Source organism: Ischnura elegans, chromosome 3 (genome assembly GCF_921293095.1).
Source record: "Ischnura elegans chromosome 3, ioIscEleg1.1, whole genome shotgun sequence".
In the NCBI taxonomy this organism is placed as follows: Eukaryota; Metazoa; Arthropoda; class Insecta; order Odonata; family Coenagrionidae; genus Ischnura; species Ischnura elegans.
Window position 1 is genome coordinate 1,695,599 of NC_060248.1, and position 25,079 is coordinate 1,720,677.

The 25,079-nt window shown below is 38.9% G+C and overlaps 1 protein-coding gene across 3 annotated transcripts in view; it reads right to left on the reverse strand.

The window, feature by feature from the left end:
• LOC124155320 (RNA/RNP complex-1-interacting phosphatase) overlaps window positions 1–25,079 on the reverse strand; it is a 93,209-nt gene that overhangs the window by 61,680 nt on the left and 6,450 nt on the right. For 2 of the 3 annotated variants that reach the window (XM_046529036.1, XM_046529035.1), the window contains exons 3-5: window positions 21,120–21,151; window positions 20,954–21,041; window positions 7,278–7,357 (exon numbers count right to left, since the gene is read on the reverse strand). In XM_046529036.1, coding sequence (XP_046384992.1) covers window positions 7,278–7,357; window positions 20,954–21,041; window positions 21,120–21,151 — 200 coding nt within the window. The remainder of the gene's footprint in view (window positions 1–7,277; window positions 7,358–20,953; window positions 21,042–21,119; window positions 21,152–25,079) is intronic. The other variant, XM_046529037.1, reaches the window with a different exon arrangement.

A 25,079-nucleotide genomic window follows, 5' to 3' on the forward strand; every position in this document is an offset into this window, starting at 1 on the left:
GATAAATGTTATTGCAGTTCAAGATGTTAATATTACTTGATAAAGCAATTAAATTACTTATTTATGTCTTTATTATGGTTTAAAAGTGTATAATTCAAAATATCCTGAGAAATACGTATTTGCTTATAAATTTACGGCATGGGGTCAAAAAAGACCCCAGGTGGAGTTCACGTAAGTATTGAGCAGGTGGAGGCCGAGGGTTAAAATAGATGTGAGGGTGAATGATGGTATTCCAAAGGTCACTGCCTTCTGCCTGTCCTTGTTGATGGCTAGGAAAATTGCTAATTATGCGGTAACATCAAGCAGTCGCCTTCTTATATTTCTCGAATTCATCATCAGCCCTATGATTAATTAAGTAATTTTCATATTTTTTAATATTTTATGGCAAATAATTGAAAATACTCCTTATTATATTTTTTAGAGAATTGATTTATAATTATTATAACATGTGACTTGTTTAAGATTATAAAAGAATAAATAAACACGTGACTACTGCAAAAAATAGACAAAAAATTGAGCGTAATTTTGAAAATTTTGTTGAATTCCCTCTCTCCAAAATACAATTCACGTAGCGTTCCGAAGAAAAACTCAGTCGAGGGTACATAGAAACGCTAGGTCTGCGAAAGGACATGATTTCCCCGTGAGAATGCTGGGCGAACTACTTCAGAATGCGGTGGTGATGGTAAAAAATTTCAATGCCCTACCGCGTATCAGCTTATTAGCTGTCTCCTTAACCTAACACTGTCGCGCATGGATTGATGTTCGTTCAGTATTAATAGAACCAATTCCGATACCCGGACTACCGATGGAAGAGCCGGATTTCGCGGCATAAATACGCAGGCAAGACTGTATGTACAAGACAATGACTGTCGCTAAGCGCAATAAATTTTTAACTATAATCGTTCACGAAAGCATCGAAAAAATTACCAAGGCGGTAGTAAGAAAGTGCTACACCGGGAAATATGGGAATAAAATAATTGCGAAACTGTATTTGATTTATTTCAAGTCGCAGAAAATTCATAAAATATTTTCATTTTAGAAGCGGAAGTAGCAAAGCGGTCGAGTAATTCTGTCTCCATGGATGGGAGTGAAGTTAGTTAAAATATTTCCGTCAGCAAGTGATTATAGGCTGCGCTGGTTGCCTATTTTATTAAATGAACATAGTATGTAGGCACTTACAAGAAAATAAAGCCATCAGTAAAAGAAAGCGAGTGCTATCGCGTGACCATGACCATGATTCGAGAGAAAATGATCTCTCATTCTGTCTTCATTTACTGGCACTTAATATGATTAGGATAGTTGGATGCCCTATCTAATGGTTAACGTGAAAATTATTAAAGGTGTATAACAAAAAAATAAGCGTGAAACATTTATCGCTGAAATTGTCATTCCATGTAGGTAATCGCGGCTGCATTAATGGTCTTTAGTTGTCTCGGTACGATTTGCGGAGGTAGTTAGGCCGTCTCGGGGCTGTCTTGTTGGTACGATATATGGAGGTTTTACGAGATAAAGAGGTTCACTATATAGAGGTTTGCCTACAAATTTACATGTAAATCTGATGGGACCAGAGGGCTGGTACGAAGTATGGAGGTTTACGATGTAAAGAGGTTCACTACATAGAGGCTTTACTGTATTTACTATTTACCTAATTCCTTAATTTATTATTTCTCCACCCCATATTTATTTAACACTAGAATGACCAGGGGTGGTCAATTGAGCATTCTCATTTTTCTTTCGTGCACCATTTCATTATTTTCCAATCAATAATGCTGAGATTTTTTGACTTTCAATATTTTTGAACAAATAACCTGTAAATGAAGTTTTTTTTGGGGGACAAAACTACGTAGAATGACTGTGAGCAGTCAATTGACTGTTTTTGTATTTTATACTCTAATTTAGATCTCTTTGCCGATCCTTGGAGTCAATTTCGTCAAATATCAGAGTGTGCATCTTACCACACACGAATACTACTCAAGTTTGACTCTCATATCTTTAAACAGTTTTTATTTGTTACTTCATAGTTTATTTGAAGGAGAGACACAGGCAAAACCAAGGTATGTTGAGTTGTGAAGAGTCGCTACTAAGCCTACCAAGCGTTGTATGGGCATGATGAACATCCATTTAGCTGAAAGTCATTGCTGCATTCATGCGTAGCTGGTGCCAACCAAGCCTGGGGCCGCCACACCTCCCCCCCCCCCTTCTCCACAAAGCATAAACATTTTTCATAGATTACAGCAGTTGAAATTTTCATCGATTGAGGCACGAAGGTGAGTACTGTTTTTTCTTCCCTGAAATTGATGCAGTCTGATGCTCAGAGGTATTTCTGGTGACCGTTACCAGTGTCATGTAAAAGATCACGGACATTTTCAACCATCTCCCCCTCAACTTGTTCACTTTCACACAGTCTCACTTTCCCGTGATCGTCGCTCCTTCAGACGGTTTCCTTCAATATTCCTCTGTTCCCCACGTTCCATAGATATTTTCTACAATACGCTCATTGAACGTGTTTGAATATATTTCTAGATTGATCGGCACTCCCTCTGTCTCATTGTCCTGCCCCGCTTGGTTTCTAGGAGACATCTCACCAAAAAGACGATAAAGTTTAATCACAAACTCAGAGGAACGACAAAATGAATTACATAACGACACATTCCAAAAGCGTTCTTTTATATCTCCTAGAGATTCATACATGCATCTCATTCCACAATTTTGCTCACTTTATCTAAGCACCGTCTCTTTTGTCGTCTCGTAGTCTGCCGTGGTATTATTGATTCATTGATTCTTGCAGGTTTTCACCACATTTTTTGTCGTAGGGGGAAAAGTTTCACTTGGATTCCACTAGGCATCTTCAGAAGCTCCGATATCGGCATTTTGCATCTTTTTTGCACCACAGTTTCTTACCCAGAAAAATCCTACATTTTTTTTGTTTTTCGATGTTCAAGGAAAATTATTCAATTTTAACACTGATGTGTGTCTCCCAAATACACGTGTGAATGCCATTAATACAATCAGAAAATTTGAAAATGTGCTAATAGAGTAAAGAAATACATATCTTGAGACTGAATTTGTAGTGCTTCATTTTTGTGATGTCTTTTTTTATTCTTTTTTCTCTGATATATGTTTTTAACAAAAAACTCTACAGCAAAAAATGTGTTTTGAAATGCTATTTGTGATTCAAAACACATGACGCATTATTTTTTGACTATGCAAGCGAGACACAATTTTATTTTACAATTAAATTTTTTTAGGTGTAATAAACATTTTTTTTTTAGAGATGTGCGAATAGTATCCGCGAATACTCGAATACCTCGAATATTAGAAAGTATTCGATATTCGAGGTTTCGAATAGTTATGCGAAAAGTACCGCCTCGAATACCTCGAATACTTTGAATTTCGCGTCATACACTGTCGCACGTACGTCGTTGGTAGTTGACTCGGAAAATTGTAGAGATATGTAGTCATTTAGTGCTCGCAGCGCCGTTTTACGCAAGTTGACGAATTACATCAAATTCGTGGATTTTAGCGGTGAAAAGAGTTCGACGAGGGGAACCGAAAATGGTCGGGTGAAAAAATCCGAAAATCCCCTATTCCCCCCACCAGGAGAACCTCAGTGCCGTGGGATAGCAACCTTAGGGCATTTCCCACGATCCGCTATCCCCCTCCATTCAGCACTTGCCTCACCCACTCTGACGCTTTCCTCTTCTCCGAAATCAAACAAAAGGTCCCAGGAGGGCAAGTCGGTAACTTGGGGCGCCTCGTTTGGGAGAGAGAGTTGTCGCCCAAAATTGTCTCCCCACCCAAGTCCGTAACTCGGTAGAGAGAACTGTTTCTCCCGTTCGGATGGGAGAAAACTCGCTCCGATGGGTAGTATGAAAAATTTCTAAGGCGAATCTGATATTGGAGCTTGATTTATCGAAAAATTAACCGTATGCAATTTAAAAATGTTTTTAATTTTATGTCAAACTCATCCATGCAAATATTTTCTAAATTAAATGCATAATAACCTCATTATGACTTACTAAAGTCGGGACTACTTTTTTGATTGCGCGCAGTGATTCCTCGCTTGCAAGCGGCTGCTAGGCTAAATCCAAGTGCCGGTATATTTTGCTTGTCACCATGTAAATTCTTCATTTCGTATCAATTACAACCTCACCAAAGTTGAAAATTAAGAGTATATTTCTAATGTGAATACAGCTTTTGCTCGCTGCTTGCAGATTTGTGCAAACATCTTTTGTGCCAAAATTGTGTTATTGTCAATGTGACAACTCCCGTAAATCTTCTGCTGATAATCACAGTGCCAGTGGTTGCAATGTACAAAAATATCGGCTAAGAGTTGTAATTATCAGTGCTCCATCGTGATTGAATTGTAAGCAGTGTTATTACCATATCGATTAATGTCTGACAGCAATGTAAACATTGTCAGTGGCGTGTTCACCTCCGTTGTTCATCGTATAGGTACATTGACATTTCACGATCAAGCTATCAAGATCAAAGCTGTGTGTGAAGTTTCTTTTTCTAGTATATTAACGAATAATAGTGAGAAAAGTCACCTGTGCCTCTTTCGTGGGCTAATTTCTGGCTTTAAATCAGTGAATTAATAGTTGTTTTTATCATAACGAGCTTAGTGATTGTAAGTTGTTCGTGATGAATAAAAGAGTGGAAGTGATTTCCAGTTTTTTAATATTTTATTTGCCTAAGTCTCACTTTATATTTACGGTGTGTGCTAGTACTTAGTTTGTGGATATTCATTTATTATTGAAGTACATTTATAGCTTCTGTATGTGTTGACAGCGGAACCGATTCGCGATCTCATGTTGTGTGCACACGGTTATGCTGAGCAGTCGTATTCGTGAAACCAATGAAATGGTGAAACTCTATTACATTGTCGTGGAATAAGTTCTTTTAACAATAAGGGCATGTCTTGTGTTTCATTAACTATCTGTTGCTTTTCATAGGTAACTGTTTAGAAGTTATTTTCCATTATTTAAAGTGCTTTTCTTGCGCTCTCTGAATTAGTATTAGCTTTCTAAACCCCGCTACTTACACGAAAAGAATTCAGAGCTACAGATAATTGTTATTTCATAGGATTGCGGTGTTTTTGTCTGCTATTGAGGGTGATGGATTTTCAGCAGGAAGAGAATCGGACCATCGAAGGACGGATAGGACAACCTTCTCCGCTAATGCGGCCGGAAATCTTCCTCCCTCGCCTCAAACGGTTTATTAATATCCCGCAACAATTTCTCACTGGTGTTAATTGCCCCACTTCTCTTAAATGCACCTCGTATACGAGCAATAATATTCTATGGTTTGAAAGAAAACGCGCCATATTGAGAAAATACAACAAAACACTGTCGAGATACGCACTTTCTCCATGGGAGAAAGAGATACGTCGGGCTCTTGAGGGGGACGTAACTGAAGCGCCCGTCTGGGGCGCCAAAGGCGCTTGAGGGGGCTTACGGACTTGGGTCGAGAGACTTAGTACTCTCCCAGGCGACAAATAGTCTCCTTTCTCCGGCGGGGCGCCCTAGAGACTTGGGGCGGGCGACAACTCTCGCGCAGGCGCTTCACGAATCTCCTTTCTCCCATTTTCGGGAGAGAACAGAGTTACAGACTTGCCCTCCAGATCGCGCAGGGATCGCATTACGAAGACCCCTGCTTCGAAAAAAATATCGAGTTACGAGAACAATAAAAACGTGTTTCACGCCCTCCCCCCTTTTCTCACCCACTGACCTTTTTCTGGCTACCTGCTTCGAAGTTCCCCATTTCTGGAGGTCAACAGCTGTGTGAGTAACGTGGGATACTTACATTAGCGCATTTCCCAAGATCCGGTATCACTCTCCATTCAGCGCTAGCCCCCCCTCTGAGGCTTTCCTCCTCTTCGAAATAAAAAAAAAGGTCACAGCTAGCGCAGGGATCATATTACGAAGACCTTAGCTTCGAAAAAATACCAAGTTACACGAGAACAATAGAAACGTCTTTCGGGCCCCACCCTTTTCTCCCCCACTGACCTTTTTTTTCCTACCAGCTTCGAAGTTCCCCATTTCTGTGGAGGTCAACCGCTGCATGATTCATCTATTAGCACAAAAGGTGTCTAATAATGACTTTCGTCAATTGATGTTACACCTTTATTGAATTGAAATATTAGTAATGTGCGCGTAATTTCAAAAAGAATAAGACCAAACACGACGTATTTCTGAGTTTATTTAAGCATTTTACGCAAAGAAATAAAAGTCAAAATACGACGGAGACTTAGCATTCTGGCGAAACTCGATATGAGCAGCAGAGCTTCTCGGGAGTTGATGCCGTATTTTTTTCCGAAAACATATATCAAGTCACAATTTATGAGTGGTGCTATAAATCTTATCTTTATTTGTTACAGTCCCAGACAAAGGGATATTTTCTCAGAATATTTGGTTTCTCCCTGATAGCAATTCCAATTCATCTTCTTATCTCGTGAGAACTCCCAAAGATGGACTAATAATAATAACTAACAAAATAATTGAAGAAAATCCGGAGGAAAAGAGCTTGTATTTTGCAAAATGCCTCAGATTGTCAGCTAGCACTTGGCAGCAGGAGTGAGGGTAAAGCGATGTTAGTTGAATTAATTATATGCCCAATTGTTTCCATAAAATTAAAATATCCATTAATCAGCTAAATTCCTGTTCGAATCATTTAAAGGAAATCAAAATTACTCCCCAAAATCTTGTGTTGCCTGCTGCATAGGCAACCGAGTCAAATATACCAGCATTCATCATTTAGTATTCGAGGTATTCAAAATTCGAGGTATTCAAAATTCGAGGTATTCGAATATTCGAGCAATGATTTAATATTCGAATTCGAGAAATCTACTATTCGACCCATCTCTAATTTTTTTGCAAAGTTCAATTTTTTCCTGACTCCACATCTAACTGTAAAACATAATCAGAACACTTCTACACTTGTCGGTTAAAAATATGGAGGGAAAACAAATGAACGAGTGCAGCAAATGAATGAAAAGGAGAATTGCAGTGAATTGCGTTACATTATAGGTATGAGGCTCACCCAGGTCATAGGTCTAGAGTTTAACGTATTCCATATTTTGTCAAATAACTGACGTGTTTCACCACATTTTGTTACCATCTACTAATGACATGTTATGAAAATAAATAAAAAAATGGATACTAAAAATTAAGACTATAAACAGAAATTGTGAGCACTATAAAATTAAAATGAAAGTGCTATAAACCTTTAGAAATGACATACAGTTGAAGGCATTTTGGAAGCACAAACATACTTACGATTGAACGACTCTGGCTGGAGGCACCACATGGCCAGGACAAAGGATTTTCTCATGAAGAATTCCCTTGTCCACAAACACCTGTGGTGAAATAAAAATGAAGAGACACTTCAGTTTTCAACGTTAGCCTTGACACAACTGCCATCTACACCTCAGCACCAACCCTCTACCACAGATGATTTCCAAAAACGAATGTATTCATCCGCAGGACTGCTTTCAAACTCTTGACTGCTTGGTTTGGTAGGGAATGGAAGTGGGGAACTGGAGGCAGGAACGGAGGCATTAGGAATCTGAGACTTAAGAGTCTCAGAAAATCCTTAGCATGAAAGATCCTTGGCAGGAAAGCCCTGCAGTGAGTTCAAATGGCGTCTATAGGAAAATTTCTGGGGGGGGGGAAATCACTCAAAGAATGCCACATTCATTTGTAGGATTTATAAATTCATCTTAATGGGGTGCTATTCCTTATGAACTCTAAAAGGAATTAATTTTGGCCAAGGGTTACATGAACTATTGTAATGACTAGGGATATGCAAAAGTTGGGGTTATTTTATAGCCAAAAGTGGTGATATATTTTTACAAAAGCGATGATTTTTCCCTGAAATCAGTGTTATTTTAACGGCAAAATATTTTATGTTGATTAACAACCATGATTACAGTGGCCCACCCATTGCCCTAAATTTAGGATATTATGGGCCGGGAATAATTTAAGCAATAATATGAACACATGGAGTATTGACTGAACTTCACCTATTTTATATATTTTATCCTTCGCGTATCCATATATCCCAGCTTAGATAGAGAAATTACTTTTAAATGTCTGTAATTTCAAATGAAATATTGCTATTTTCACCAAATTGTCTTCTTTTAGATATGTTCTCTCATCTGTTTACACAGTGCTTTAGCAGGCAAGAAATCTTTCTGAGTGCATGTTTGCTGAGGAGATCCAAATTGCTTAAAGGCACTTAGATGCAAACGATGTCTCAGACAGTTTGAGCTCCTTGATTGCTTTAATTATATCCACTGAACCCCAGGAATTTTGCTTTTGTAGTAGTTTCTGTAATGCTCCAAGTAATACCCCAACATCAACTTCTTGTCTCCATTGATTTCAGGCCATGAATTTTTTGTCTTCAAGTCAGGGTTCACGTCTGTAGTCAGAACTTCTAGGGGATCAAAAACTGAGATCTTTTCAAGTACCTAATTTTCTGCTTAGGTCTTCTGCCATAAGAGAACTAAGTTTGGTTGATGCCTTTTAAGCCGTCTGCACTGGTATTGACTTTACAGCAACTGCTTTAGAGCTTGTCATGTTTCGCAAATGTAATAAGTGGTTTTATAGAAAAAAGAACTCTTATAAATATTCTCAAGGCTCATTTCTAACTTCCTTAACCCTTTCAAAACGGTGGAGTTCTCTCTTGAGCATGAATTGAGGACTGAGTTTTATGAGACTCTTCAGTCCCCTCTGTATGGAGCATTTATGCTGGACATTTGTTAAGAATGGTATTGCGGATAATCACACACTCTCAACACCAACCTTTTTCAATCCTTCCTAGTGGGGACTTCGCATTATCTTGGACTCCAAGGGTAGTTGGTCTCCCTCCTTTTGCGGTTTATAACCCTACCAGTGGCACTGGTTCCCTGTCAACTCATGCTTTGTTTATACGAATTAGTTATATGGATGATTGTTGCTTGCACGTAAGTTGCAGCCTTCCAATTGAATTCCTCGTTTTATTCTGAGAATTGTAGGTGGACAAGACCCTCTCGTCGTCGTCACCGGGGGATGGGCAATGATCGGGAAAATCGCACAGAAAAAGGAAAGAACTCATGTCGACAACAATCACACTTTATTCTTGCTTCATTCGTGTGCACACGCCGACTGCCCAGCGCACTCTCTCCTCTGCTCAGCGTTTCCGTTATTCTCTCGGGTGCATAGCATGATCACGTTCTTAAGGAAGATGTCTTACCTTGCGTGGCCATGCAAGCACTTCCTGTCGCCGAAGGGGCTGGGTGGTGGGGACCGAAAGAAAAGGAGTTACCGCTGACTTTGCAGGGAATGGAATCTAGAGGAAATGAGGCAAGGAAGGCAACCGTCGCCCCAACGACAGAATTTTCAACAAAGCTCTATTCTCAGCATTAATGGATTTAATGCATTAACAATGTCCATGGTGATTTTTATACCGAAATTGAGATATATGTTAATATTTATGGTAGAATTTCATTTAAATTTTGTAAATGCTGCAAAAAAGACAAAGAATTCAATTCTTAGTTTATTTTTTTTGAGAAAGAAGCATATATTTATTTCGCAAACTAACTGAATGAACAATTGTATAACTGCGGTCCCTTAAACAAAGAGGGGTAATATAAGATGAGAGGTACGGGTATCTGCCCCTGGATTTCGGCGGTACGGCCCGTGTTCCACTGTGTTGGGTCCGGAAACTAAGGCTTTGCAGACCCATGAATGTCATAAAAGGAGGAGAGCAAGGAAACGTGTATTTTTGGCATTCGTTTGCCTGAGTAGGAAAATATCAGACAAAACTTTTTGGCTTTCATCTCCTGTCCTGCCGCATATTTTCGTCGTTAATAGCGGAAGGGTTAAATCTTCATAGAATGTATGTGCATTAGGATAGTTTGAACCCTCCAGTAATTTGAGTGAGTCAACCATCAGATTACCATGGCATTTTGGCCACTTTTTAGGCTGCGCTGTGCCGGGAACGGCAGCCGGTGATAAGTCGTTTTGGCTGAAAGCTACCTCTACGTAGCAGTAATTATATTTCATGGCATAGGTGACGCACTGCCGCTTTTTGCCACTTTCAGAGCCGGCATAACTCCAGCAGTTGTCAACGGCATGGCACCGTGCTTTCCAATAACCATCGATCTCAATGGATGTCTCAAACGAGTCGAATGGCGCAGTTGACGGCACAGCATTGGCGACGGTCAGCAAGGCACCCATTTCAATCCAGCCTGGGGGTGCACTATCTATGACGTGAAATACATTAAGTCCTACCTTAAGGCTACTTTCAGACGACTTTCCACCAGCCGCCGTTCACGGTGCGGCACGGTGAAATTCAGGCAGCTTATAAACGAGACATCTCTTTGGAGTTCACGGTGCTGTGCCGTGAACAGCGGCCCGTGGAATTTCGTCACGTCGGAAAGCGGCCAATGCCGTGAAAAAATTACGGCTTAAATATAATCCCTGAAAAACAATTTCGTGGGAGAAGCATGAGCAGAAGAAAACAATTGCGTCTGAGCTGATGAAATTTGTGTCTGAGTTGGTGAAAATCACCCATGAATTGGAGAAAATCGCTATTAACACGAAATTCGCGTATTTGCGGGAAAACCCCGAATTTGCGTTATCGCATTTGCGACTTTTGCATGTTCCTAGTAATGACTAATTTTGATTAAAGAAAAACTTTGTACAGCTCATCTACTTGTTTTATTTTGTTAAAGTATTTTAACACTAAATGACTGGGGTAAGCTGCATACCTATAACGACAGCCAGAGGTCAATTGACCATTCGCATTTTTCTTGCACTCTTTCGTTCGTTTTCCCTTCATATTTTTACCTAACGAGTGTAGAAGTGTTCTGAATATGTTTTACGGCTAGGTATAGTGTTAGAAAAAACTTAACACAGCTAAAAATTTTGATTACACCTAAAAAAATTTTATTGCAGAATAAAAATGTCATATATTATGTCCTGTGTTTTAAAACACAAGCAGCATTTCAAAACAAGATATTTGTAGTCATTTTCTTGGTTAAAAACATAATTAAGAGTAAAAATAATAAAAAAATACAGCATTTATATGAAGCACTACAAATTCGATCGCAAGGGATGTATTTCTTTACACTTGTGAGCACGTTTTGCAAATTTTCTGATTACATTCACCCATGTATTTGGGGGGAACAGTGTAAACACATTAATGTAAAAATGAAACAAATTTCCTGGAATATCAAAAAACATAAATTTTTGCACATGTAAATAAGAAAACGTGCAAATGATTTTTCTGTCAGAAACCATGGTGCAAAGGAGATTCAGAATTCAGCTAATAGCGGCACTTTGGCCTAAAGATGCCTAGTGGAATCCAGTGGGGTTCAGTTTGAATCGCTCGTGATTATTCCGAGCACGTAACCAAGGAGTCACGTGGTACAATTACGAGCGATTCGGAATTTTGGTGTGATTGAATCACTCGTAAAAATTACACTCGGAAAAACCCTTCGTGATTATCTGACTCGGCAGCTATCAGCCAAGATGACTGCTAAGGATTGACTACGATGGATACCTAGTAAACAACATGGCGGACTTCATGATGTTAAAGTACGCACATGAGAATTTTGAAGACGAGGATTTAATAGCGGAGAGAGCACAGCGTGATTTCAGGAGAAGAGGAGACGCCTTTGAACTGAGTGAAAAGGAAATCAAAAGCCTTTTTCGCCTCAATGAATGCTGAACCCAAAATCTGATTGATGCCATACATCTCCGAAGCTTCACGGACTCACGGAAGCTTTGTTTACATTACTTACAGCTTGCCATATTTATTGTTTTTATTCATAGAAATTTTACACCGATTTCTGGTTGTGATCCAACGTTAAATAAGATGTGAAGCACGAAGAAGTCTCACTTTGTAACCGCTGTTCCAACTTGCAATATCTTGATAAATTAAGGACATTATTCTGCTAAGTTGGAGTGCGAAAGTTTTAAGAAATCATCAAACGAGATCATGTTTCGTGTAGAGAAGGAGAATGAGGAAATTCAAAAAGCACGTGGCTGGCATCATAACATTAATTTTGAATTGGTGACAAATGAAAAAATGACTTCGTTTTCTTCCACTAATTTATTTTCACGGTACGACATGTTTCGACCTTGAGCGGTCATTTACGAGAACAAAAATTTGTCAAAAGTCGGGTAAATTTATACCAGGAAGGGACTTGGGGAGGTTGGAGGGTGGAGAGGGTGTTAGGAGGGGGGGGGGAGTAATGGGTGGCGGTTATGGTGAGGGATGGGAAAACCACTGCGAGGACAGTGTTGATGACTATATGCAAGTGTCATTAGCAAAGGATTAGCGTGGATGTGGGTAATCAGTAGGTGTGGGGTTGAGTGGGAGGTTAGGGTTTTTAAGTCCTTCAGTGTAGTTTAGAGATACTTTTAGGAGGGGGGAAAACCTTTCAAATAGGATATCGTTGAGTAAGGGACATTTTCCCATATTCTTCCTTATTTCAAGCTCTTCTTTCTTGTCCATCTTTTTTCCTTGGTTCTCGAAGTGAAGAATCTCCGGTATGAAGTTGCTTACATGTTTTTCTTCCCAAAGGTGTTTTGCGAAGTGGGACTGTGAAATATTGCAGTACCGGTAACATCTTTCATGTTCTTTAATTCTGCTCTCGAATGCGCGTCCGGTCTGTCCCACATAAGCCGCTTCACAGTCGTTGCATTTTAATTTGTAGATACCACTTCTTTCGAGAGGCTGTACTTTGTCTTTAGTGTTCACTAAGAATTTTTTAAGGTTATCACTGTTATAAAAAGCCACTCTATATTTATCTTTCGGAAAGAGGTTTCCTATTTTTTCCGAAATCAAGCCATAATAAGGTAATTTACACCATCACAATTTTTCACTGTTCACTTTCCCTGGATTGAAGAGTAACTGTTGAGCTTTGACGGAACGTTTCTTGAGGAGCATCTTTTCAATTGAGTTCACATTGTACCCGTTTGAGATGGCTATTGTTTTAATTGTTTCAAGCTCTTTGCTGTAAGCGTCCTTGGATAGGGGGATATTCAATAACCTGTTGAGAAGGTAGTGAAATACGGACAGTTTTTGAGAAATGTGATGTCGGGAGTCAGAGGGGATGACCTGGTCGGTTGCGGTGGCTTTACGGAAAATTTCAAATTCGAAATTGTCGTTCTTTTTATACACTGTCACATCAAGGAAGTTTAGTTTTCCGTCTTTTTCCTTTTCGCAAGTGAATTTCACGTTTTTGTGTCGTGAATTTAGAATTGTTAGGAAATTGTCCAATTGTCTATCCGTGCCAGTCCAAATGGCAAACACATCATCCACATATCGGAACCAGCAATAAATGTTGGTGCACACAGAGCCACAATTAAGCAAGTTTTGTTCCAAGTTGTCCATAAACAGATCGGCCAAAAGGGGAGATAGGGGGGAGCCCATCGCCAAGCCTTCACTTTGTTTATAATAATCACCATTAAATTTGAAATAGTTTTGTTCAACACACACTTTCAGCAGAGAAATAAAATCCATTGTAATATTTGTGTTCGTACCAGTATCTCTTAGAACTTTCTCGGCAACATTCACTGCTTCTAATGCTGGGATACTAGTGAACAGATTCACTACGTCAAATGACACTAATCGGTATTTTTTGGCTGGAGGAGATCCCTGCCTCTGTCCTCGCAGTGGTTTTCCCATCCCTCACCATAATCGCCACCCATTACTCCCCCCCCTCCTAACACCCTCTTCCCCCTCCAACCTCCCCAAGTCCCTTCCTGGTATAAATTTACCCAACTTTTGACAAATTTTTGTACTCGTAAATGACCGCTCAAGGTCGAAACATGTCGTACCGTGAAAATCAATTAGTGGAAGAAAACGAAGTCGTTTTTTCATTTGTGAACTTCAACTTCCACAAAGTTGAGCCTGACACCATTGAACGTATTTGAATTGAAAACGTATTTGAATTGAAAACGTATTTGAATGCCCCCAAACCAAATACTGCCATATGCAAAGCACGTACAATGTAAATACATTCACTCGTTGTTTTCTCAAGTTCATTTCTGTTGAGAGGGATACGTGGAGAACTGCTGGTTGTTGAGAAGCAAATTGTGCCTTGCTGGAGTGATTATTTACTCTCACTCGATAAGTGCAATTAAAATGTTATACCATTCATCCTAAATAACTCATATAAAAGTGGCAATGTCTTCCGTCACTGTATTTTGCTATTTTAAGATACGTTCATCTATTTTTCTTCAAGTTTCTATTTTTCTATCTATTTTTCTTCAAGTGGACTAATTGCTTTAAAAATTTATGAACATCCGTGAATAGTGAACACAGTAAACTGAATGCTATATTTCTTAGGCAAGTATGTATGCGTCATCCACTAAGTGGTTGGTTTTTTACTGGTTATATGAGATGTATGTATTCCCTATGAAAATCAGAGTAATAGATGGAACTCACATTGCCATGGTGGCATCTCCAAAAAACTCATGTAGTGTTAAACGAAAGGGATTATTTCAATTGTAAGACATATCATTTTATTAATATGCAAGTCGTGAGTTCATGTGATATCATAATATTTTATTTTGAAGCAACTAGTTTCAATTACTTTTTAGAAATTTACATTGTAACCCATTACCTTCTGAATGATATTTTAGTGTCCATGAGTAGCTTTAAGACCCTCTGACATTGACTTACCTAACTGGTCTTCCGAAATAGAATATAATTACAATATATCCATGATTATAATAATGGAAACCATGCATATCTGAAACGTTTTATAGCAATATATCCCCGTAGCAATAGATCCTCAAATAGCTATGAATAGGCTTAGGCATGGGAGACATTTTAGGATAAGATTATTTTGACTCATCTTCTGTTGCTTTCATTTTTATGGTTTCTGATCAATTTTTTTAAATAAAGGTTTTGATATGTTCTTTTTCTGTTATTGCTGTATTTTTAATTTTTCAGATCAACTCGAGCAGAGTCTCCCAGGTTCTAAATTGGGTGAGGCCTCTGAACACCCCCTACTTAATCATAATATGTATTTAAAATACTAATCCAAAGGATGCTGTTCAGGGGTTGTTTGGTTGATGAACTATTTCAATGAAAATACTCCAGTTAAATTCTGGTGTGCATTTTTTTCAGAATACCAATCTATGTATAAATGGCCACATAAGTTGTGCCATTCAGCTGCACATACTATGTAGTCACACATACAGGCTGTGTAAGCATTTCCTTTCGGGATATTATGCCAGACTTTTACTTTGCAGAGTATTCAGCCTAGTCCTGTGAATTGAAACAATGGCGCTCAGTGTGGTAGTTTGACTGGAAGGGAAAGTGAGAGCGCTTGAGGGGGGGATTAGAAATTGAGGGCGTCTGAATACCTAAAGGTGGAAAGTGGATTAGAAGTGGGAATAAGAGTTAAAACACTCTTGGGAGATATGGAAGGAGATTTTGGGTTTGATGGGGTCGGGTCAAAGGAAGAAAGATCACTGATTGGCTATTTTTTTCTTCATCCACATGGCTTTCTGATGAATTCTGTTGCTGAAATAACGAATGATTCCATTTTGTGACATTCTCAACTAAGCTCCACTTGGGGTCTACCACGCTTATGTCAGTATTACCTCAATATCGAAAATGATTAGTGATTTCTGCAAGTCTTCATGCCTGTGTGTACCATTCTTCCCTATCAGTGCTATCACACGTTTTTTAATATGATTAAGCTCCATAAATTTAGGGGCTCCACCCCAGTCTGGGTGCCCTCACGATTGTAACATGCTAATTTAGTGGCAGATTTCAAATCTTGCCAATGCCGAGGGAAAATTTATTAATCACACCAAGTGTCATGAGATTCTTAAATGGCAATTTATGAAAACATAGTTTATCAGCAACATATATAATGCAACATCTTTTTCTATTTTTGAGTAAGTAGTTATTTTTACGTCTCATTTAAGCTAATCACTCGGTAAAAAATAATGACTATACAAGAAAACGATCATTTACGGAAAAATATGGATCAGATATGGAAGAATAAGAGGCTAATGTAACGTGAATATTAATAACTAATGTTTAATGATTTATTAATACTGAAATAAATGTAAATATTGCAATACATTTCATTTTATAAAGGGTACCTTCAATGAATTGTAGAAGCATATATTTCTGCTCAGCTGTTTCTTCATGTTTACATCTTTGTTTACTTTAATTTAAGCCGCGCTACTGAGGAATTCGTAAATAAATGAAGGAAATTACAACGTTGCCACATCCAATACTCGTAATCCATCTCATTACGAAGCCTCCAATATGAAAAGTTTCAAACACACCAATTGCCCTTTGTGACCACGCTCGTGATGGTGGGTGGGTAAGATTATTACGAGCGATTCAAACACAACCCCCAGGTGAAAATGTCGTAACCCTTGCTTATATAAAGTGAACGAAATTGAGGAATGAGATGCATATTTGAATCTCAAGAAGATAGAAAAGAATACTTCCAGAATTTTTTTTTGTGTATTTGATTTTATCAATCCTCTTTGTCTGGAGTGCAACTTTAGCATCTTAGTAAGATGTCTCCTTGAGATCAAGCGTGACGGGATATCAAGACTGACAGAGGGAGTGCCGATCGATCCGGAAATATATTCAATTATGTACATATTTCTGTATAGATTGATTTCTGGATTTTATTATTATATGTTAAAGTTTAGACAATGGTGCTGTGATTTTAAAAATGGATGAGGAAATGTCCATGATGAAGAGCAAAGTGGCAGGCCGAGTATTCTAACTAGAGATGTGCGAATAGTATCCGCGAATACTCGAATACCTCGAATATTAGAAAGTATTCGATATTCGAGGTTTCGAATAGTTATGCGAAAAGTACCGCCTCGAATACCTCGAATACTTTGAATTTCGCGTCATACACTGTCGCACGTACGTCGTTGGTAGTTGACTCGGAAAATTGTAGAGATATGTAGTCATTTAGTGCTCGCAGCGCCGTTTTACGCAAGTTGACGAATTACATCAAATTCGTGGATTTTAGCGGTGAAAAGAGTTCGACGAGGGGAACCGAAAATGGTCGGGTGAAAAAATCCGAAAATCCCCTATTCCCCCCACCAGGAGAACCTCAGTGCCGTGGGATAGCAACCTTAGGGCATTTCCCACGATCCGCTATCCCCCTCCATTCAGCACTTGCCTCACCCACTCTGACGCTTTCCTCTTCTCCGAAATCAAACAAAAGGTCCCAGATCGCGCAGGGATCGCATTACGAAGACCCCTGCTTCGAAAAAAATATCGAGTTACGAGAACAATAAAAACGTGTTTCACGCCCTCCCCCCTTTTCTCACCCACTGACCTTTTTCTGGCTACCTGCTTCGAAGTTCCCCATTTCTGGAGGTCAACAGCTGTGTGAGTAACGTGGGATACTTACATTAGCGCATTTCCCAAGATCCGGTATCACTCTCCATTCAGCGCTAGCCCCCCCTCTGAGGCTTTCCTCTTCTTCGAAATAAAAAAAAAGGTCACAGCTAGCGCAGGGATCATATTACGAAGACCTTAGCTTCGAAAAAATACCAAGTTACACGAGAACAATAGAAACGTCTTTCGGGCCCCATCCTTTTCTCCCCCACTGACCTTTTTTTTCCTACCAGCTTCGAAGTTCCCCATTTCTGTGGAGGTCAACCGCTGCATGAGTCATCTATTAGCACAAAAGGTGTTTAAGAATGACTTTCGTCAATTGATCTTACACCTTTATTGAATTGAAATATTAGTAATGTGCGCGTAATTTCAAAAAGAATAAGGCCTAACACGATGTATTTCTGAGTTTATTTAAACATTTTATGCAAAGAAATAAATGTCAAAATACGACGGAGACTTAGCATTCTGGCGAAACTCGATATGAGCAGCAGAGCTTCTCTGAAGTTGATGAGGTATTTTTTTCCGAAAACATATATCAAGTTACAATTTATGAGTGGTGCTCTAAATCTTTATTGTTACAGTCACAGACGAAGGGATATTTTCTCAGAATATTTGGTTTCTCCCTGATAGGAATTCCAATTCATCTTCTTATCTCGTGAGAACTCCGAAAGATGGACTGAAAATAATTGAAGAAAATCCGGTGGGAAAGAGCTTGTATTTTGCAAAATGCCTCAGATTGTCAGCTAGCACTTGGCAGCAGGAGTGGGGGCAAAGCGATATTAGTTGAATTAATTATATGCCCAATTGTTTCCGTAAAATTAAAATATTCATTAATCAGCTAAATTCCTGTTGGAATCATTTAAAGGAAATCAAAATTACTCCCCAAAATCTTGTGTTGCCTGCTGCATAGGCAACCGAGTCAATCCAGCATTCATCATTTAGTATTCGAGGTATTCGAAATTCGAGGTATTCGAATAATGAGCAATGATTTAATATTCGAATTCGAGAAATCTGCTATTCGACCCATCTCTAATTCTAACCAATGAAATTGTTTCATAAGTCGAACAAAAACCACAATGTGATCGTCAATTGATGATTAATAGCCTGGCTGAACAATTTCCTCTATTTGGACACACCACTGTCAAATAATGCCCATTGGACAAGTTTTTGGACCGTTACCAACAAGATGGAGATGATTTGTTTTCTCGCATAGTTACCAGGGACAAGAGGTGGATATCCTACATTAATCCAGAAACAAAAAAGCAATAGATGCTGTGGCGACACTCATTTTCACTAAAACCAAAAAAATTTAAGCAAACTCTATTCACAAGTTAAAAATTGATGGCTACTATTTTTTGGGCTATAAATGGTATTCTTTCAGTGGATTTTATGGAACGTGGGAAAATAATTACAGCTTATGTGTACTGCAAAATACTAAACAAACTGAGACGTGCGATTCAAAACAAACAAAGAGGGAAACTGTCATCTGGCATGACTCGACTACACAATAACGCACGTCCTCTCACTGCTGTCAAAACCAAAAATAATTCAAAGAATTCAATTAAGAGAATTAAAAATTTTTGCAGGGAACTCTTTGACCACCCATCGTAGTCCTGACGTTACACCTGACGACTACTTCCTCTCCGTGCACTTGAAACAGTGGCTCAGTGGACAACGTTTTGAAACTGAGGAGGAATTCTAATTCGCCCTTGTCAGTTGGTTCAACCCTCAGGCAGCAAACTCCTATGCAGAAGGGGTAAAAGAGGCTGAACGAAACAGAACGAAAAATGCTTACAAGTGAACAACGATTATGCAGGGAAGTGAAGTACGTTTATAGCTGACTAAAAGTGCCAATGAAATGTGTTTCATATGAGTGTACTTTTTCCCATGACCAAAAGGCCCTTACTTCATGCCTTGTATGCCTTGTTTTATCTACGGCACAACCTCCCAAGGGAGACTGACGTGGTAGCATTGAATGCCATTTATGTAAATTGTATATACATACATTATTGTGGAAATAACGTACAATGCATTATTTCTACTGTAGTGCCAACATTCAACGAAGTAGAACATCCTATTGTAGAAGTTAAAGCAGCGCAGATAAAAGCATCGTTAAGATACTTCCCTTTCAGTGTGTAGTTGCAGCAAAGTCCAGTCTTTTACACGTTGATGCTGTCCCCGAGGAAGTGGCCGTAATGGTGGCAGCCACTGCCTCAGAGCCCTCCCAAAGGCACAGCTGATGCCACACCCACCCTAAATCACCACGCCTCCTTTCAAACACAGTTTTTTGTGCCATTTCGAAAACTTCGAGATTTTTTATCTCAGGAATGAAGCGTTTCCCAGCCATCTCGTTTTTTTTTTGTAGTGCAAGATTTGTCATCCTCCATTTCCCCTATTTATGTATTTCCAAAAAATGTGCATATTCTCCATTCTAGAAGCACTACCTGTATATTTGCAGCCATATGTAAACAGGAAATATTCCACCCGTGGGGCAGACTTGCCTAGAAATAGATTTTTTTTCTTAATAAAAGAGTCCGTTTCCCTACTTCAAATACACGATTTAGGTAAGTCCATTCTTCGTAGTAGTATATGGAATGCACGCAAAGAAAGAAACATTTCAACAGTGCACCTCTTGCAGTGCCCAGCGATTGCATAATAAGAGTCATTCGTAGCAATATTCATTGATTTTACTTTCTGGTGATTATTTTCTACCACTACTTAATCTATTATCCACATATAAAAGTTAATGAGATCCACATGCTTGCCGCGTCGCTGTACTCTCCGCCACTGCCGACCAGAACCGGAGTCGACAGCACGCTCAAAAAAACAATTTAAAAATCAGGGTTGCACGTTCGTGCAAGGTTTTACTTTAGATCCACAATGTAGAAGCTTCATAGAACGACGTGGTATCAGTCACTTGGCGGAAGTCTGTGGTAATATCTACTTTTTCTCTACGTTTATGTAAAAAAAATGGGCTGAATACAGGCTCCGCCATTTTGTTATATATCTATGGTTATTGATGAAACAAAATCTTTGAAAACCCTTCAAATGGAAGAAAAAGAAGTGTCAATTAAGATGGTATAACAGTTTTGTCAATAAAACTATTCTTGAAACCACTGCAAGAGGATAAAGTGGGCAATTTTCAGAAAAAAAATCAAGGGTGGTCCTTTTTTCGCAAAAATTTGTTCAACTTTGACCTCACCTAACATATACTGTTAACGTGAAAACACAGGAAAGAAATAATCTGGAAAGCTATGCACAATTTATTTGAGAATATGTAGCTTTTTTCAATTCTAGCCCACTGTGTGCTGTTCTGATATCTAAGCAATAAATCTGTTTATAGGCCAGTCTTTTTAATATCAGCGGACACATCTCAAGGTAAAGAATCATGTAAAAGAGAAGAAATATATAAGTCTGAAAAGATTAACTGATATGACAGTTGAGTTGAGAGCTGTGTCACACCAATACTAGAAGTGTTGACCAGTGATAATGATGATGATACAAATAGTTTGCAACAAAATTTAAACCAAATGCCCAAGATACTAACTTAACTTACACTTACCTGCTTGCTGTAATAACGTGTAGTATTTGTGACATCTATCACACCAGCAAGATTTGGAACTTTATGAATCAGCATTGAAGGCGTAAACCTAGAAAAAAAAACAATAGAATATAGTAATAAATAAAATATTTAACAAGAGCCACACACAATGTATCATGTAACTAACCTATCAGACTCAGGCACATTACGCGAAATTTCCTAAAAAATAAGAAAGAAAAACATTAGACTGATTAGTAGACAAAAAAGTAATTGATACAGATGGCATAACACATGCTGTGAATGTGCCAGTTTCAGCTATGTTACAAACAAACATTTCTCTTGACAGACAATGGGTTCGTCACTGAAATACATGCAAAGCTCACTGTACTATGGTGTCATCTATAAGACACAGCCACCAATTGTATATTAAGAGAGAGAGTTAGTGTTGAGGATCCAGGAAAGAGCAATAAGGGTCTTTGGTTAGTTGAAATCATACGAATCTGGCATAAGTATTTCATCCACAATAGATTACTAACTATTGCATGCAATTACATGCTAAATACAACTGTGCTGGTTAAATATGTATAGGTAACCTTCATTTATGCTCTCCTCATCTAAATTGCAGCACATACCTTACCAAACATCCTAATAATTTTAATAGTATACTCCACAAACAATCACTTTTGAAAGACAATGGATAGATTACTGTAATTCAGTATTTCAATTAGCTACCCGATTCAATCAAAACAATCAAAGATGATAAAAAGTTTCATTCTTTGCTAAAAAAAATCCATTTTAAAAAAAGCTATCAATTAACTATCATCAGTTGGGTGCTATGGATCTGACAGGCAGTACTTTTCCATTTCTTTGCACTATTAGGTGGCATAGACCCTTGACGCTCATTCATAGTAGCTGTTTGTTTGTAAACGCTTTATGCAGCCTTCTCGCTTAGTTTGACTCCGGCCGTCCCCAAGGGAAGTTGTTAAAGTTTGGATCAGAGAAACTCATTGTGCCCAAACTCATCACAATTTTAAAGGTATATATTTTTGACAGGCAGAATATTTCTTTTTGGCATTTTCACTTGATGCATCTACGATGCTTAATACTCGATGCTTGAATACATTTAGTGAAACATAATTACTTAAAGAGCACGTTAAATCACACCTAGCTGGATCGGTTTGGAGCTGTACGAAGGGGTGAAAAGGTTTCTATATTGTATGCACTGGAGGAAGAGTTTCCAGCCTGCTCCTTGGGTTTTTCAGCACTGATGACGTTTCAAAGGCTAAGTCTGCCATCGTCTGCAGGGTGCATTCATTCACCCTGAAGACGATGGCATTCAACGGCATCGGTGGTGAAAAACCCTTGGACCCGGCTGGAAACCTGAGAACTCCTCCTCCAGTCTATTCAACGGGTAAACCTTAGATCTTTCGGTGTATATACTACACGTAAGACATCATTTAAGTGTTAGACTACACTGATATCAGTGCATTAACGTTGCAAGTTGCAGCTATGAGCCATGCTTTGACTTGATAATGTCTTTTCGTATATCTGCCTATCAGAAGGTTAAAGAAATAAATTTGAAAATGACAAAAGCACTTTTATGATATTGAAATTTGGTTAGCCTTGGCATTCGAATAATAATAATAATAATTTATTAATTTGCCAGACGACAAGTATTGTACATACATTGTATATGGCACGTCATGAATACAAAATCAAGTTATATACAAAATGGCAGTTTAAATACAAAGGCAGTTACAAAGATAAATATTCATCAACTGAGTAGAAACAATTGGATAATAAAAAGTTTTTACACTTAGTTTTGAAGGTCGACAAACTCATGGGAGCTTTTAGGTTCTTCGGAAGCTTGTTATAAAGCCTTAGAGTCATTGTTTTAAAGCCACAGATAGCTTTCTTGGTACGTACAAATGGGATATGCAAGTCTCCCTGCTGCCTAGTACCCTGGTTATGAATATCGGAGTTTAGCGCTAAGTCCTTAAAGTTTGACTTGGCATATAATAAAACAGAAAGTATGTAGACACAGGGAATGGGTAGCACGCGGAGACATTTAAACAAAGGGCGACATGGGGTTCTACATGGTTTGTTTGCAATCAAACGTATAGCTCTTTTTTGGATTTTAAAAATGGTCACTGCATGGGGTGAAGAGCCCCAGTGTAGAATGGTGTATAGTAAATGGGGGTAGAATTCCCCATAGTAAATAATTAGAAGAACATCAATGGATACAGTGGATCTAATTGATCTGATTAGGAAACACTTAGAGCTAAGATGACCAGCTAGGTCAGAGACAAGTTTTTCCCAGGAAAGATGCGCATCGATATTCATTCCCAGAAACATGGTGCCGTCAACCTGTGGAATACATGTTCCATTTAGGTCAACATTAAGCAAACTAGGGGTTTTGTTGAAATTAGAGAAGTAAATAAGTTGGGATTTTGTGACATTGAGATTAAGACAATTAAATTTACACCAAGTAAGAACCTGATCGGAGACAAAGTTGGCTGCTGTATGTAACCCTTTGACAGTTGAGGACGTTATAATAAAATTGGCATCATCAGCATATAATACTGGATGAATACCAGTTGCAGAGGATACAAAGTTGGTGAGGTCATTTATGTATAATAAAAATAGAATTGGGCCAAGAATAGATCCTTGAGGAACACCTTGGGTCAGAAATTTCGGAAGAGAATTGAACTTATGACCATTCGACACCACTGAGACAATTTGAGACCTATTGGAGAGGTATGATTCTACCCAGTGATAGGGAATACCTCTTATGCCAAAAGAGGGTAACTTATTCAGCAAGATACGGTGGTTGACACTGTCGAAAGCCTTGGAGAAGTCATAAAATATGCCAAGTACTTCCGTTTTGCTGTCTAGTGCTGTTAAAATTTTGTCGACTACCTGGGCAATAGCATGACTGGTAGATCTGTACTTACGGAAGCCATATTGAAAAGGTGATAGGAAGTTGTTTGACTCTAAATAAGAGGTCAGTCTTCTATAAAAAGTTAATTCAAAAACCTTGCCAAACTGATTTATAAGTGAAATGGGTCGATAGGAGCTGAAATCATGGATAGAGCCCTTGGCATTCGAATTCCATCTTAATGAAAATGAATGTACATAAATCTTTGTCTAAATTTACAAATCTGCCATTGCTAATTTCAAGACGATCCATTATGCCAAAATATACCCACACCTCACCTATGGCACCATATTAGGGGTAATGCTAACTGCAGCCACAGCACTTGTTTCCTTCCTTGAACTGAATCTGGACTGACCAATATCATTCATTGCCCAATAAATAGCTAAGATTGCCCAAAGAAATAGCTAACGATTAGCCATCTTATATCTGGTTTTCAATTGCAGCCCTGGGGGTCCATACTCGAAACCGCTCGACTTATCCGAGCGCTCAACAATGAAGCAAGCTATGATGTCGAGTGGTACCCAGAGTCAAGCGGAGATTGGTTCGCCATTCTGAGTATTAAGCAGGGTAGCCCCGGGGGGGCACACTCAACCCCTGGGCGGCAAAGCTGCCTCTCAACGAGGAACAGCGATGCCGTTCCGAGGAATGAGTGGGGTGCTTCCCTACCCCCTGGCCGGCGAAGCCAGCCTCTAGCTGAGGTGAGATTATTCGAACTAAAATTCTTCGAACAACCACAAATGTAGGCGGCGAAGCCGTACCTGGGGTTTTTAAGGGGCGCAGCCCCTTAACGAGCGTGCAGAGCGCAGCGAGTTTGTGATATACCACTAAAGGAATGAAGATTTACCCGCGTTGAAATGAAATGTATGTAGTTTTATGATGAATAATTCATTAAATGTTTCCTTGGTTCGAGCAATCATTCTGTTTATTTGCCCCTTTCTTCCATTAGAACACACGTACGCACATACTCAGTGGTCTTATAATTAAGAAACCTAATTTTAAGTCCAGTAAAGTATTTGGTTAGTATGGTGAAGTAAATTCAGCATTGCTTGAAACAAAATTTGTGAGCACCAGTACCAGCGTCAATAAGTGTGAGGATCTTTGTGATGTCATTTGCATTCTTTTGAAATGCGGTAGCAAGATGCATTTTCAATTGCAGCGGTGCTGTCTGAGCCCATGAACGAATGCTTGCAAGGGTATTTACGAAGGTAG